Source organism: Tachypleus tridentatus, chromosome 9 (assembly GCF_004210375.1).
Source record: "Tachypleus tridentatus isolate NWPU-2018 chromosome 9, ASM421037v1, whole genome shotgun sequence".
Taxonomy (NCBI): domain Eukaryota; kingdom Metazoa; phylum Arthropoda; class Merostomata; order Xiphosura; family Limulidae; genus Tachypleus; species Tachypleus tridentatus.
The window spans coordinates 109,647,004-109,663,583 of NC_134833.1; the positions used below are offsets into that span (position 1 = coordinate 109,647,004).

The window sequence follows — 16,580 nt, forward strand, 5'->3', positions numbered from 1 at the left end:
TATTTTTTTGCAGTTTTATCAGTTCCTTGGTAAAGAGTACTTTGTCAACTAGATATGTTTAGGTATTTTGTACATTATATGCACAATGGATTAACTATTATACTTTTATTTTAATATTTTATGTTTGTTTTAGTTAAATACATGTTTAGAAATCCATGTAACTTTGTTAAGTAAGTGTTGTGAAATTCTTGCCCATTCTCTAAATTTATAAAAGATTCTGGAGCATAAGAGTCGACGACATACAATGTAAAATACTAGAAACTGCCAGTATTACTACCAACTGATCTCTCAAGAATCATGCCTTAAATTATATAACTTGCAACATGTGAAGAGAAATTTAATATTGTTGATTTGCTACAGCTGGTATATTATCACCCTTGAAAGCTATGATTGTGATAAATGCTTATTAATTAGAAACTACTGATATTTGACCAGGAATGTTTACAGATTTCAAAGATTACAAACCATATCATTTCAGTGACTTATCTTCAGATGTTAGTATTTCTATGAAAACATTAGATATTTTCGTCAGGTGAACACTAATTTGAAAAGAAGCTATCTATCTTCCCAACAAATGTATTTTATCTATGTATAAACAAAGAATTAATTCACTCATTTTGAACCATTGATAAAATAGTGAGTTCCAGCTCAGATAGAACGCTGTTTTGTTTTTAAAACTTTTGTGCATAAATCATTACTTGTCATAACTATTTGTGATAACCATTATTATAAATTGTACTGTTGTTTGTATAATAAAAAGTATTTTTGTTAAGAAAGAAAATTGTATCTATAAGTTTTATTGGCAGATATAACAAATTTGATATATATTGACATTCAGTTAACTTCTAAATTCAAATTAAAATTTTTGGCTCTTTGAAATTGTGATAAGTAACATGTTAAATCAGCAGCTCATCAGAGATAAATTATAGTACATTACACATTATTTCTACTAGTAATATCTAATTCATTGTTGTGTTTGAATACTTTTTTCTCATCATTGTTCAATTTAAATGTGCCTTATAATCCTAATTTTCTTCAGTGTTGGATTTAATTTTTTGCACTGTTACATCACTGATTTTTTTTCTCCCAATTTTTATAAGTGAGCTTTGCCTTGATTTTGGTTCTTATGTTCTTGATACTATAATTAACATTTTCTCCTTGCACTCTGCAATTTTAGTTCATTCCCACAGAATCCACATCACTGATAGTTATTTATAGTTGGAAGTTGAGTGTTCCAGTTTATGGTTCTCTTGTGTTTTATCAGATGGTAATAACTTTTAATTAACATCTTCAGTCAGTGGGTCTTTGCCCTGCTCATTATATGGACAACTGGCTTCTGCTTGCTTCTTCCCATTCACAGTCCAGAGGCCACACTTCTCTGCTCCTAAAAGAAGCAACATGGGTGGGATTTAGGATAAAGGTGAAGTCCATTTTTACTTTCCACTCAACACCTTGTTATTTGGGTTTTTTTTCAATTCCAGTTTAAGTCAGGCTGAGCCTTCTCCTCTGTGTTTTTGGGACAAGAAACAAGCAGCTGACAAAGTTCTAACCTCACATTTTTTCACACTTCAGAAGGTTCTTTCTCTTTTGGATATGTGGGCTTCATCTGCTGTCATATGTGTTTCTTCAGTGGATGTCAGTGGAACTTCAAGTCAAATTCTTTTTACCTTCTTTTTACCTTTCCTTTGCCAGTCAGAAGCAACCTGGCTTGATGAACAGATAGTGTCAACACCACAGTAGGAGTTTTGCTTCCTATAAGTCATTTGGATTTACATCTGTTCATTCATGCATCTTTAGAGGATAAAGTTGCTTACCTAGACACTAGAGAGGTATCTGGTTCTTGGTCAGTTAAAGTCATTTCTCCATATCAACATTCCCAAAAGTCTGATGGTTTGTTAAGCTGTGACCCATTTTCTTCCTTTTCTGTGGGGGAAGGTGGTTATGGTATATTCTAACAACTCCACAATGGTCACTTATATCACCAAGGAAAAGGGTACCAAATCTAGGTTTTTGTGCTTTCAAACCCAGGATCTTCTTTTCTGGGTCCAAAGTCACCACATTAATGGTCTTAGCTTGCATCTTTTTGGTGTTCTTAATCTGATTGTGGATCATTTATATTAACCCTCTAAGAATCTCCACACAGATAGTTCTCCGTTCAAAAGTTTCTTTTTCTTTCATGAATGTGTTCATAGCTGGGAACACCTCTTATTCAATGTTTTCACCACCCACTGGAATACCAAATTTCCTTTCTTTTAGTCTCCTGTTTCACACCCAGTGTCACTGGGAGTGGACATTTCCAGTCATCATTGGAAGGGCTTGTCACATCTATGCTTTACCTTCTTATTTGACTCTTTTCCAGAATTCTTTCCTTAATCTAAACCACTCTGTATCTAGTTCTACTTGGGGCTCTAGTGCAGCCATAGTTTCACTTGTACATTCCTCTCTATTCTTATCTCTGTTTTGGTCTCAACTTCAGTAGGACATTGTTCATCCAGATGTTGCCACATGCTGTCTTCACATATGGCTTCTGTCAGGTCCATTTTCACAGCCCAGAGACAAACCCCACGTGTTGGATCTTTCCTTTCTCATTTCATCAAACCTTCTTCCATGTCAATTTAACAAATATATTGGTCTACTTTTTGTCTTTAATTTATTTCACATTGCTTTTGTCTTTTCCACCCTTTCTTTCCTTTTTCAATTCTTCACTTGGGTGTTTGACAAATGCTTGTATGCTTATATCAGGAGCCTTGTTGAACACCTTCCATTTCTCCACATCTTACAAGGTTTTGTCTTCCTCTATGTTTCCCTCCTTTTCTGCTCTTTTTCCAGTGCTGCATTCTCCACATTCTCTTGGTTTGCCTGATTGGAATTTCAGTATGAAACTTCATGCCCTTTTCCATTCTCCCTTTGAATCTTTGTCTTGATGTTCAACATACCATCTGTTCCTCAAGACCTATTTCCTTCTCCTTCTTGCTTGTAGATGTTGTTGATCAGATATTTACATCATTAACTTTACCTGCACTCCTGGCCATTTCTCAGTCATTATAGATGTGAGGCAGCTGTGTAATAGGATAAAAATGAACATGTGATAACCCTCTACCAATAGGAGTGTGACATGGCTTGTAACACAGCTGGCTTCCTCTATGCATCTTAACCCAAATTCACTTGTTGATTTGGCACTGTGGTGTTAAGATGTGTTTTTTGCTTATGCTTTGCAGAATTTGCGATCTCTTCCTTGTTTGTTTTTTATGTGAACTTAGTTTTCTGTACATTTGCTGGACTTGTATACTGAAATTGTAGTTAGTACACATTAAAATTACATGTCTTTTGTTCTATACATGATTCTCTGAAATTCTATGTTTGGACTTTACTTCTTCCATTCTTAGGTGATATGAATTCTGAGTTTCACATTACCATTACTACTATTGTTGTTTCTGCTGTAGTCAACCTTACTATGACTACAGTGGCTTTGGGTTCACAATTGTTAATGGATAGTGTTATGGCTTTGTTTCACTATGAGCTGGTCACCTTCGTGCAGGCTCCTGATCTGCCTGCAGATTATCCTTTTGCCTTGTTGATAGGTGCCTGAACAAGAAGATGAAGGTTTTGACAGTTTGTTTCCTCCCCCTTTTCTTTGCCATACAGTTATTTTTTGCTCTTTTGGAAGCACCCAGGCATCCTTTCCTGGAGTTAATAAATCATTTGTTCCCCATTTTCATTGACTCTTTCTATTATCTTTTAAGTGGAACACCTTTGAGCCAGTATCTTGTTTTCTTCTTCTGCTGGATATTGGGTTTCTTCCCAGTATTTTTGCACCTTATTAACGTTTTGGGTCAATATGTCTCAATCCACATGTATTATTGAAGTCCATCTAAGGCTTACCATGGGTTTGTATTTTCCATTTCTGGATTCCCTTTTGCTTCTGTGGAGTTCAGATCCCAGCACGCCAGTTTCATTTACCCAGTCTCAATTTTCCCTTATCCACATCATGTATTCCTTTTTTTTCCTTTCCTCTCCTATACAAGTACCTGTTAAATAGTCTCTGAGATAAGTACATGATAAATGCAAATCCAATGGGGAAGCCAAGCTTTTGTACTTTGCCACCATTTGACAGAGTTTCATCACAGACACTTGGGTTCTGTGGATTCTTTCCAAAGGACTTGTTCTTTGTTTCAGTTGCCATTCTCCTCTTTTCCCTCATCCCATGCCCTTCTTTCCTTCCTCAGGATGCCATTTCAGTCAGTTTTAGCTCTTCTTCACAAGGATGCTATAGAACGAGGAGATCCTTTTCAGTCAGGTTTATATTCTCATTTGTTTGTAGTTTGAAACTGATGCTCTGTAATTGATCATTTTTTTTCCTTGAAGAGCTTTCTAGACTTTCCTTAATTCATCACAGTCCTACCTATTATTTTGATGAACTTTCACTCCTTACCTTTAGATAATGAAGTTAGATGTCACAAATTTATACCTTCACATTTCCATCTCCCCAGAAACCTGGAATTTGTTTTTCATTTTATCCACTGTGGTAGTGCCTGCCAGTTCTGGGCTCTTCTGTTTGAGCTAGCTATGGATCTCTGTTTTTATTTTGGGTTGTTAAGACCTTTACCTCTCTTCTCCATTGCAAGGATTTTTATTTTCACTATAATATGAATGACTACCTGCTTTTAGCTCCCCTGCATGCCACCCTTCCTTTCATGTTTAGTTTCTTCTTCAAGAGACTGCACAGGTGTGTTGCCTGGTCAAGATGAAAAAATCCTTCCCCTTCCTCATTCAGTACCTTGTTCATTTCAGGGTTTTTTTTTTCAGTTCCCATCTCAGTTGGTCCTACGTTTCTCCTCTTTACTTGCAATTTAGAGACTTTCTAGTTCAGACTATTTTCTTTTCTCATTCTTCAACCGTGCAAGAGGTTCTATCTCTTTTGAAGACATGGACTTCTTTGGAGGCTCTAATTTTATTTGGTTCAGCCCACATACAACCTCTTCATTTGGCTTAACAATATCAGTGGAACCTCATTCAGGATCCCTTAAACATCTCTGTCCACTTCCATCCTTCTCATCAAATGGACTTTATTTGGTGGTTGGACAGAGACAGTATTCTAGTGGGGGTTCCTTTTCTTACAGAGGTGAATTTCTTCATGAATGCTTCTCTTTCATGTTGGATTGAGCATCTGAACACACGAGATTTTGGGCCATTGGTTTATTGATGAGTCATTTTTGCATATCAGTCTCTTGGAACTGTTTACTGTTTTCCGGTTTTTGTTCACTTTTTCTTACCTCTCCAATACTGGTCAATTATGATCCATTCTGTCAACTTAATGGTTCTCTCATACACCACTTGTTAAGGGGGCACTCATTTGAGGTGTTTTGTTTTTTTCTTTTTCACACATTAGACTTTATGTTTTTTAGCATCATATTACTGAGAGCTCTAAACTTGCAGATTATGTATTGTGCCCCAACAGAATGGTCTCTTGATGCACAGGTGTTTGGCTGTGTTCCCATTGAGATCCTCTGAAATTGGATATTTTCATTACCTACTTGAATTCCATGCTTCCCAGGTTTTGGTCCCCAGTTCCACATTCTTTGGCTGTAGCTATTGATGCCCTCAATTAAGATTGGGGGCTTTTACTTGTATGCATATCCTTCCATCTTTTTTCTTTCTTGTGTCATCTCTGTTCAAACCACTCCATGTTGTATCCTCTTGGTGGCGCTGCTTTGGCCATCAAATCCTTGGTTTCCACTTCTGTGCCTGTTCATACTGACACCTTCTATACCTCACCTCTTGTCACCACTCTACTTGGCCAACTTCAATCAGGCATGCTACATCCTTCTTTTCGAACACTCCATCTTCATGCATGGGTTTTGTCTGATCCCTTGCTAAATGAGTCAGATTTCCCTGTGGGTTGCTCCCCTGATTCTTCATTCCATCTGCTGTTCTTCTGTGTAAGTTTATCAATGTAACTGATATGTCTACTGCTGTTTGTCTTTCCATCATAGTTTTCCAACATCCCTTTCTACTCTCCCATACCTAGCTTTTTGACAACATGTTTTCTGTATCTGCTATTATTGTGAGGTCTTTTCAGCCACTTTTCCCAAGATTTCACCAAGTCTTTACATTTCCAGTTCTCACCATGTTTTATTCCTTTCACCATTGCTGTCTTGCTGCCCTCCATGAATGGAATCTCAATGCTGTCCACTGTGCCCTCACACTTCCTCCCTTCAAGCGTGTATGATTCTTTTACTTATATAATCTCTTCTTAAATATTTCCTCCCTTTTCCTTTTGGCTTGTGAACATTGGTGTTCAGATTTGTTTACTCTACATGTCTCCTGTATGTTATATCTTGAGATCTATGTCATCCTCTACCCAGATTGGTCTTTTTCTGCCCAAAACATTGGGAGCACATGAGGGTGATTTTGCCTACACTCATATTTTCCTCCCTTCCATTTCTCATCTTTACCATTGGTGTTATCTGGAAGGTCTTTTATATCCTGTCTGGGCTTTCAGCTGTTATGTGGCTTACACTGCTCCTTTGTGTGGTTTTTATTATTTGTTCATTCATAGATACCTGTCCCTTTTTTATGATACTTCTCTTTATTACTCTTGCAGGTTGGATACACCAGCTTTGTTTGGCTTTTTTATTCCCAATCTTCTTATGATCATTGTTTATTCTAAGTTTTTTCTCTCAAATCCATCACATTACCATGTCCATGGCTGCCTGATTTTTTCATCTTTTAGAGGATACAGTTCCTGCTGGCACATGGACCACCTCCCTTACATTTACAGCACATTATCATCATTGTCTGGTCATTTCCTACTCTACAATTTACTGTCTGTTGGATTTTTCTTGGAGATGGTGGGTGTTTTTTTCTACTTTTCTTCCTTCAGAGGCCTTTCTCACCTATATGGATCCAACTCAGTGGCAAGTGTTGCCTGTCCAGGTATACCTATCCTTAGACCTGCACTGCCTGCTTATTGAGGTCAGTATTACCCACCTATGAGATGGGGTGTTCCACAAGACTGCTTGTAGATTTTTCATTACAAATATGTTTGCCACAAAATGTACACTCATGGACTAACATCAGTAAAGCAGGAGGTGATTGCTACTCCTTTGTTTGTTTGAATCAGGAACAGTCAGAATAGGATTTTACAGGTACCTATTGCACTGTTTCCATGTCATTCCTCCAGATTGTCCAGTGTGCTATTTCCTCTCTTCTAGTGGGAGCCCTTTTTACTTGTCAATTTCTACTTACTGGGGTGGTAAACCATGGAGGCTATCCCTGGAGCATGTTCAATTTCACTCAGTTGAGAGTGAGGCAGTGGTGCTTTGCTAGTGTAAATGGTGTATAGACTCCTTCTCCTGTAGTCCTGATGCATTATACCAAATGCCTCCTGATTTTGGATTGGATGATTTTCACCAGAATGTAGTTACCTCTGGTTGGGCACCCTTCTATCTACCATTTGTAGGAATTTAATTCCAATGAGGTGCTGGTGTTGATTGGAGCTTAACCATTCATACAAGACCTTGTGTGTGAGTGGCCTGGGTACTCTTCTCCTACCTGTGAGTAGATGACTCATCCCCAGTGCTGCCTGGTTCTGGACTGGAGTTGAACCACCACATTGTTGTCTGCCCTTCTACCACCTTCTAGATGTTGATTCCCAGAGCTTGTACTGGTCATGGTTGTGTTAGACATGCATACGTGATTATGCAGGTCCTTGGAACAGAAGACCTATCTTTCCAGTTTCTATATCTGAGGTGAATCATAGAGGACCCTCTTCCTACTATGGGCAGGATATTCCATTTATAGTATATTTGTATTAGTTGAGGTTGAACTTCTTATAGTCTGTTTTGTCTTAGCCACTCTACACCAACCTTATTACAAAACATTATTTTCATGAACAGTCAGTCTTCCTGTCTCAGAAGTGGTGTGGTCTCCCACAGATGTGTCTAACATAGTCTTTATTCACTTATCCCATGGGATTCTTTTCGGCACCTTCTGGAGGAGCCTCATGTAGATAATGTTACACTAGTTTATCCACCAGGTCAGTGTAGGTTTCTAGCTTGCCTATAAGAAGAGTTAAGATACTATATTGGAAGTTAATATTTTCCCACACTCAAAACATATTTCTAACAGATTGTTACCTCTACTCACGCTTCCCACCAATCTTCTAAACATATGGTGTCTTTTTCTGTAACTCAGTTTCAAAGTAAATTTAGGTTAAGTTAGCTGTGCTAGGAGTTGTCAAGCTCCAATTTCTATCGTACAAATACCTCACAAGAAAACGTGAAGGTGGGCAGGAGTATTTAGATTAGTAGCAAACAAAAATTTATGCATCTAGAGGGCAGTAAAAGTTGGGAAAACTATTCTGTGAGTGGAGGTAAGAACCTATTGGAAATATATTTTCATTGTAGGAGAATGTTAACATTTAGGTATGCTGCACAGTTATGTTTCAGTCATCTTGAGTTTGCAAATGTGTATTAAATTTTAATTATTTAAGTCTTACTATCTTATATTTTTAGGACATTCTCTTTCTGGTATTCTTCCACAACAAATAATTAAAAATGAAAAGGGAACAGAACTTATAATTATTGAATTTGAAATACAAGCTTTGTAAACTTGCACTGATAATGACATTACAAGTCAAAATATATATATATATATATATATATATAAAAAACGGCTCGTTTGGATTGAGAAAATATTTTACATAGAAGAGCGAACAACGTTTCGGCCTTCTTCGGTCATCGTCAAGTTCACAAAGAAAGAGGTAACTGACCGGAAGCTGACCACATGTTTGAAAGGGGTTGTGCAACTGAGTGTCGGAACGTAGAGGGCGGTGTTAGATGTTTGAATATATAATTTTATTTATTTTATTATATTAATATAGGTATAAAGCCGTTCCTTTATATTGGTTTATTTTGGGTTTAAGTTGTTGTATAAGTAAGGCTTCTTTAATTTTGTGTTTGTTTATGTTTGTTTTTTTATTTAGTATTTGAATGTTTTCTATGGTTATGTTGTGTTTATTTGATTTGCAGTGTTCGAAAACGTGTGAAGGTGACTTTTTGTTTCTTTGAATCTGGTTTCCATTTTTCTACTTGTTTCTCCAATATAGAAGTTGTGGCAGTTATCACATTGCATTTTATAAATAATGTTGGTGTGGTGTTTGTCAGTGTAGTTTTTACATAGTATAGACCTCAGTTTTGTGTCTGGTTTTTGAATAAATTTGGTATTAACTGGAATGTCATATTTTGTTACTAGTTTTTGCCAAATGTTTGTTATTTGTCTGCTGATGTCAGGAATATATGGTATACAGCAGTATATGGTTTTGTGATTTTTTGATTCGTGAGATATATTTACTTTTGTTGGTTGATTTTGCCTTCTGTCTAGGTGTGTGCGTATAATGTTTTCTACAGTTTGTTGAGGAAACTTATTGATGTTGATGAAGTATTGTTTTATTTTGTCTAATTCATCGTTAATTTTATCTGGTGAGCATAGTTTTATGGCTGTGTTTTATTTGGTTTCTTAGCATGTTGAGTTTTTGTTTTGTTTCATGTGCTGAATCCCAAGGAATGTACAGTCCAGTATGGGTGATTTTTTGATGGATTTCTGTTTTGAATTGTGTGTCAGTTCTTGTAATTTTGAGGTTAAGAAATGATATTTGATTGCTTTCTTCCTGTTCACAACAAAAAAACTAGAAAAACTAAGATGCAAACAACAGAAAAGACATCAACATGACAAACCGTTGACTAACCTCATAATTAACAGATCCGACTGACAATTAAACACAGACGAGATACATCTACTTAACAAAGGACTCGACTTTGCAATAGCACCTAGGTACATTCCAACCATAGAAGTCAAAACATGTTTAGAAGATCTAGCCAGGAGACTTGTGATACTTTCTACAGAAAACAAAAACAAAGAAACAACCAAAAACAACCAACAGAAAGAAGACAACTTAGATAATTTTATTGACATCCAACAACCAAACTTCCCAGGTAAAATTACAAATTTATATTTTCCAGAAACACCTAAAAACAACATCTTAAACGATTTTTTTCAAAGAATTTTCTCACAAAACCATCAACATAATTTCACAAAACAGAAAACTAAAAAACAACCTTACAAAAAAGAGACATTAATTTGATTAAAAATCTAAAACAAGACAAAAACATAAAAATTCTAAAAGCAGATAAAGGTAATGCTATAGTCATAATGAACACGAATGAATACATCCAAAAAATGAAGAACATCCTATCAGACACGAACAAATTTAAACCAATACACACAAATCCAACAAAGACACACGAGACACAACTGAACAAATTACTACTACAGATGAAAAAAGCCAACACAATTTCACAAACACTTTATTCCTACCTACGTAAAACTGACTCACGCGCACCACAAATATACGGCATCCCCAAACCTCATAAACCAGATTGTCCATTACGACCAATAATGTCCACATATGAATCGTTTAATTACAGTCTTAGTAAATACATAGCATGGGCATTCTCTAAATATGTAACATCAGCCAGCTCATTCATCAAAGACTCTTTTAATTTCAAGTCTAATCTAAATCAACTTAATCATAAAGCCTTAATGGCCAGTTTCAATGTTATATCCCTCTTTACAGAAGTTCCAACTACTGAAGCCTGCAAGATAGCCTTAGAACTCTATATCCGAGACCCTAACCCAACTACAGACATTCCCAGTAACCAGTCAGCAACTCTCATAGAATTCACCACGATAAAGACAAACTTCATGTTCAACAACCAAAACTATATACAAACAAATGGCCTAAGCATGGGCAACCCAGTATCACCAGTTTTAGCCAATACTTTTATGACCCAAGTTGAAACACAAGCAATTAACACAGCATTACATCCACCACTATACTGGTACAGATATGTAGATGACACGGTTGCAGGATTCAAATCTACAGAACACATACTTAATTTTTTCAATCACATTAACTCTATACATCCCAACATTAACTTCACATGTGAACAGGAAGAAAGCAATCAAATATCATTTCTTAACCTCAAAATTACAAGAACCAACACACAATTCAAAATAGAAATCCACTGAAAAATCACCCATACTGAACTATACATTCCTTGGGACTCAGCACATGAAACATAACAAAAACTCAACATACTAAGAAACCAAATACACAGCCATAAAACTATGCTCACCAGATAAAATTAAAGATGAATTAGACAAAATAAAACAATACTTCAACATCAATAAGTTTCCTCCACAAACCGTAGAAAACATTATACGCACACACCTAGACAGAAAGCAAAATCAACCAACAAAAGTAAATATATCTCACAAATCAAAAAATCACGAAACCATATACTGCTGTATACCATATATTCCTGACATCAGCAGACAAATAACCAGCATTTGGCAAAAACTGGTAACAAAATATGACATTCCAGTTAATACCAAATTTATTCAAAAACCAGGCACAAAACTGAGGTCTATACTATGTAAAAACTACACTGACAAACACCACACCAACATTATTTATAAAATACAATGTGATAACTACCACGACTACTATATTGGAGAAACAAGTAGAAAAATGGAAACCAGATTCAAAGAAACAGTCACCTTCACACGTTTTCGAACACTGCAAGTCAAATAAACACAACATAACCATAGAAAACATTCAAATACTAAATAAAGAAACAAACATAAACAAACACAAAATTAAAGAAGTCTTATTTATACAACAACTTAAACCCAAAATAAACCAATATAAAGGAATGGCTTTATACCTATATTAATATAATAAAATAAATAAAATTATATATTCAAACATCTAACACCGCCCTCTACGTTCCGACACTCAGTTGCACAACCCCTTCCAAACATGTGGTCAGCTTCCGGTCAGTTACCTCTTTCTTTGTGAACTTAACGATGACCGAAGAAGGTCGAAACGTTGTTCGCTCTTCTATGTAAAATATTTTCTCAACCCAAACGAGCTGTTTTTGCATATATATATTTCTCTGCAAGTGGGTTTTCTCGACATCACTGAAGTCAAAATATAAGTGGTAAAGAAACATTTTCATGTTAAACAGTGTATTGCTGTAAATACATTATGCTGTAATGTGTTTAAAAATAAATTCTACATTTTGTATCATAAACTTATGTAATGTAAAGATTAATTTATGATCATTTTTAGTAATACATGTGTGAGTGTGTGTTGTTGGACTTGTAATCAGTACAAATCTGTGAAATGATATGAAAAGGATTACAGCTCAAGAAATTTCACATTTGTGTTAAGTTTAATTTAGTTTGTTTTTATCATAAATCCCCCCACTCACCCACCCAGGGGCACAGAGGTATGTCTGTGGACTTGCACTACTACACACCAGATTTCAGTACCTGTGATGGGCAAAGCATGGATAGTCCATTATGTAGCTTTATGCTTAATTCCAGAAAACAATAAATAAAACACATACAAGAAAGACCTTTATTGTAAACAGTGGTAAGTATTTATGCATACTGTATTTTTTAATTTTGAAGAAATAGCATAACCAGAGATTATTATTATTGTTGTTTGTTTGTTGTACATTCATAAATTCACAATTTTTTTTTCCTTTTTTTGCAGACCATTGAGCACCCAGTACGAACTAATCAAATACCACGACAAATTCCCGAGCAGTCTGTTTACACTCAGCCTGTGCCAGGAATTATTATGGGAGGTATCCTTCCATTTGGATGCATCTTCATCCAGCTATTCTTTATCCTGAATAGTATTTGGTAAGTTCTTATTTGGTCTTACATTGTTAAATGTTTTGTAGGCTTCTATCTACCTGCTTTTGTATCTTTACCTGTTTTAATGTTCATTGGAATTTGGCTTCTTTGCATTCATTCATTTAAGATGTAACAGCCATTTAATCAGAAAAGTCACCCAGTTTTGTTGGATTTGGAAAATGTGATTAATTATGTCCTTCTTATTAAAGTATAATAGCTGTGCATCCCGAGTATAAATCAGCTTTGAGGATTGGACTCAGTTGTCTTATGGCCAAGTTATGGCACTGTTAATAGTGTTGGTATAAGATTACCAAAATAAAATAAAAAAAAAATGTTGGTTATTGGTCATACTTTTTTATCTGTATACGTACATTTTGTTCAAAAGTGTATAATACGGCTTTAAGGAATAGAAATAAGATATCTACACAACTGTAATATGGAAACCCCAGGTCATTAAATTGCATGTACTATGCTATGAGCTCCTAGGTGTCCATCACATTAAATAGCAATGTTGATATGGCTAGCATAACTGACATTTTAAACTTTGAAGATGCAGGTGTGTTAGTGTTTGGATGGTACAAGTGATAATGTTCTTATTGAGGTTTTGTGAGGATGGAGTGGCATTAGTCACACAGATTTTTAGCTAAGCAGATACTTGTGTGATTAGAGGCAGACTATCTATAAATACAAACTTCTAAAAGTTTTTGGAAAAAGGATCTGTGTGATTCAACTATTTGCTAAGCAAAAGCAACAGTGTTAAACATATTTGAACAAATCTCAGGATAGCACTATACTGTCAAATGAAGCTTACACTAGTTATAACACTGCAAAGTTGTAAACACCAAGATTCACACATTAAGGTGTGTAAAGATGCTATACCTGATTATTTCACAAAACTTTTTACAAATTTTGGCATTTTAGAGAAAATCATTCGGTTGAAAGCATAAATGCATGTGTTTGAAACTCTAATTAAACTCATTTAATGTCTTGTTGCATATAACTATTTGCATTTGTTCTTCAGTCTAGTGCCTTCTTGTTTTGGATTTTGCTGTGAACATGTGATTACCTGCTGAACAAGAAGGTTCATGTTTGAAGGGCAGTTATCTTCATTATCAAAAGTCCTAAACATTTCATGCATTCTTCCTGTCTTATTTCAACCAACCACCAACATGCCATAGACACAAATAAAATAGTAGAATAAATAAGTTTTCAAATGTGCTTTCTTATCATGAAAAGATCCACTTTCACTTGGTTCAGAACTTAAATAGCTGTAAAATGTTACTCATGTTGAATAATTTCCAGTAATAATTAAAGCATTTTAGGTATTAGGCATGGTTTAATGATAGGTGTGCCCAAACAGTAAAATGGAGAATTAATACTTCACAACCAGTTGCCACTAACACACATTACACTTTTGGACCATAGATTATAAATGTGGTGGTCAAATATCATTAATCAATAGACAAAAGTTGGTGGTGGATATTACTAGTCATCATTCCTCTAGTTTATTATTTAAAAATTAGGGATGGCCATGATCTTTTGTATAGATCCTCATGTTATTTCTATAGAAATAAAACAAAAAACATGTTTTATCATATACAGAATTGATAAGTAGTGTGAGACTTGTACAGTATGAACTCATGAAAGTTACAAAGATGTAAGTAAATGAACTGAAGCAAAACTACTTTTTTTAAAAAATGATTGGACTTGTAAATTCAAATAAAATCTTTTCTGTTCCAAGCTTTATATATGTGCTACAGTTTTATTATGTAAACAGTCTGCTTAATATTTTTGTGTTGTTCATAGATCAATGCAAACTTATTTACTCTAAGAACCAAATATTCATGGAGTATAATGGTTGAAAATTATTTTATCTCTTTAGTCCTTAGTTCATTATGAACATTGATCAACACAGTGTAGTCCTGTGTGTAATTTAATGGTGTATAATAGAATAGGTACACATCCATATAGTTCAGAAGGGTTTAATAAATTTGTTTATTGGTAGAGTTTATTAATAGATTTTTCTAACAGTAGATTTTCCCTGTTTAATGAAAGTTATTGGTACCTTTTCAAATCTTGTGAAAAGTTAGCATTCTGCTGAAAGTGAAGTTTTATTACAAAACTTTGTCTTTAATGAAATCATAAAAGATTTATACTTTTCTTCTTTATATGTGTATAAACAGTAACAGTACCTTATCCTGTAAACAGTATTACTGTTAGAAACATCATAAACATTTTGGTTTGATTAAACATGGACAGATACTGAGAAAAAAGTAAAAATATTGTCTTAAAAAAATGTTAAATTCATTTTTTTTTACATCAATGTATTTTCAAAAATTTCTTATTGGATAATATTTTCTTCTCTTTATAGGTCTAGCCAGATGTATTACATGTTTGGATTTCTGTTCCTTGTTTTTATTATTTTAATCATTACTTGTTCTGAAACAACAGTTTTATTGTGTTATTTCCATCTGTGTGCAGAGGTTAGTCATTTATTTGTGTTTTTGTGATATTCTATATGTGTGCATGAAATATTATGGATTGTTTCATAAGTTGTAACAAATTATGTACAGGTTAACTACCATTTGGATGTATTGATACTTTCAAATGTTTAAAAATCATCTAGGAAATTTACAAAACATAGTTGTTAGGCAAGACAGTTAATAAACTGTTTTGTTTTCAAAAGTAATTATTGTATAGAATTTTGTTTTATTTGTTTATCAAATTTGTGAGGAATTTTAAAAGATTGAAAGGTATTTGAGAAACATTACCTTTTTCTTTTACATTTTGTATCGCAAATTATTAAAACACTATAATAATTATTTTAATTTTTTTTTTAATTACTTGTGACAGTTTTACTGGGGAAAGCAAGCAAAAAATATGTTTAAGACACTGAACATATCTTTGATATACAGTGTTGCATGCTTTGTTTTCTATTGAAAGCTACTTTATTTCCCTCATGTACAGTAATTCAAGTTTTGTCATATTCAGCAAAGAAATATACTTCTTTATATTTCTTCGGTCATCATCGAAGAAGGTCGGAACGTTGTTTGCTCCTCTACGTAAAATATTTTCTCAATCCAAACGAGCCGTTTTTGCATATAAATTTCTCAACAAGTGGGTTTCTCGACATCACAGTGTAATTACAGACCCTCAGTTTGTAATTACAGTGTAATTACTTGTTGTCACTTCTAAAAATATCAACAGCCACAATTATTTTTGTTACAATTATATATTCATGCTTTATCTGTTAGGTTTACAACAATGCATATTTTTATTTTTTGTTAATGGTCTTGTATGTGTATCACAAGAATCTTGTGAACATACATGTTCACACCACATCTTGTAAGAAAGTGGTAGTTGTTATGATTCTGATCTACTTTTATGTAGACATTTACAAGGTATGAATTACAAGTGTACATATGAATTGCCCAAATGTTTTTTATTTATTTAATTTTTATTTAAAAAATAGAACATACAAAGTAATAATTAAGAATTTACACTGGTCATGTCCCTTTGAGAGAGGGATATCAGTTATTGAAAATGTGTTTGTAACATAATTTTTTGTTTCAGGACTACCACTGGTGGTGGCGTTCTTTCCTAACTAGTGGCTTCACAGCAGTATACCTTTTTGTGTACTGCATCCATTATTTTATTACCAAGTTGAACATCACTGGTTTCACCTCTACTTTGTTGTATTTTGGCTACACTTTTATTATGGTTTTCCTTTTCTTCTTATTCACAGGTAATAATATAATTTAAGGCAGGGAAATTGAACATTTTGGCTAAGAACTCTGAATGGTATTTAC

General features: G+C 34.4%; 1 protein-coding gene across 5 annotated transcripts in view; it reads left to right on the forward strand.

The window, feature by feature from the left end:
- The window catches only part of LOC143226027 (transmembrane 9 superfamily member 2-like), a 57,952-nt gene that overhangs the window by 36,425 nt on the left and 4,947 nt on the right, over positions 1 to 16,580 (forward strand). For all 5 annotated transcript variants that reach the window (XM_076456420.1, XM_076456419.1, XM_076456422.1 and 2 more), the window contains 3 exons: positions 12,626 to 12,777; positions 15,143 to 15,254; positions 16,345 to 16,516. In XM_076456420.1, coding sequence (XP_076312535.1) covers positions 12,626 to 12,777; positions 15,143 to 15,254; positions 16,345 to 16,516 — 436 coding nt within the window. The remainder of the gene's footprint in view (positions 1 to 12,625; positions 12,778 to 15,142; positions 15,255 to 16,344; positions 16,517 to 16,580) is intronic.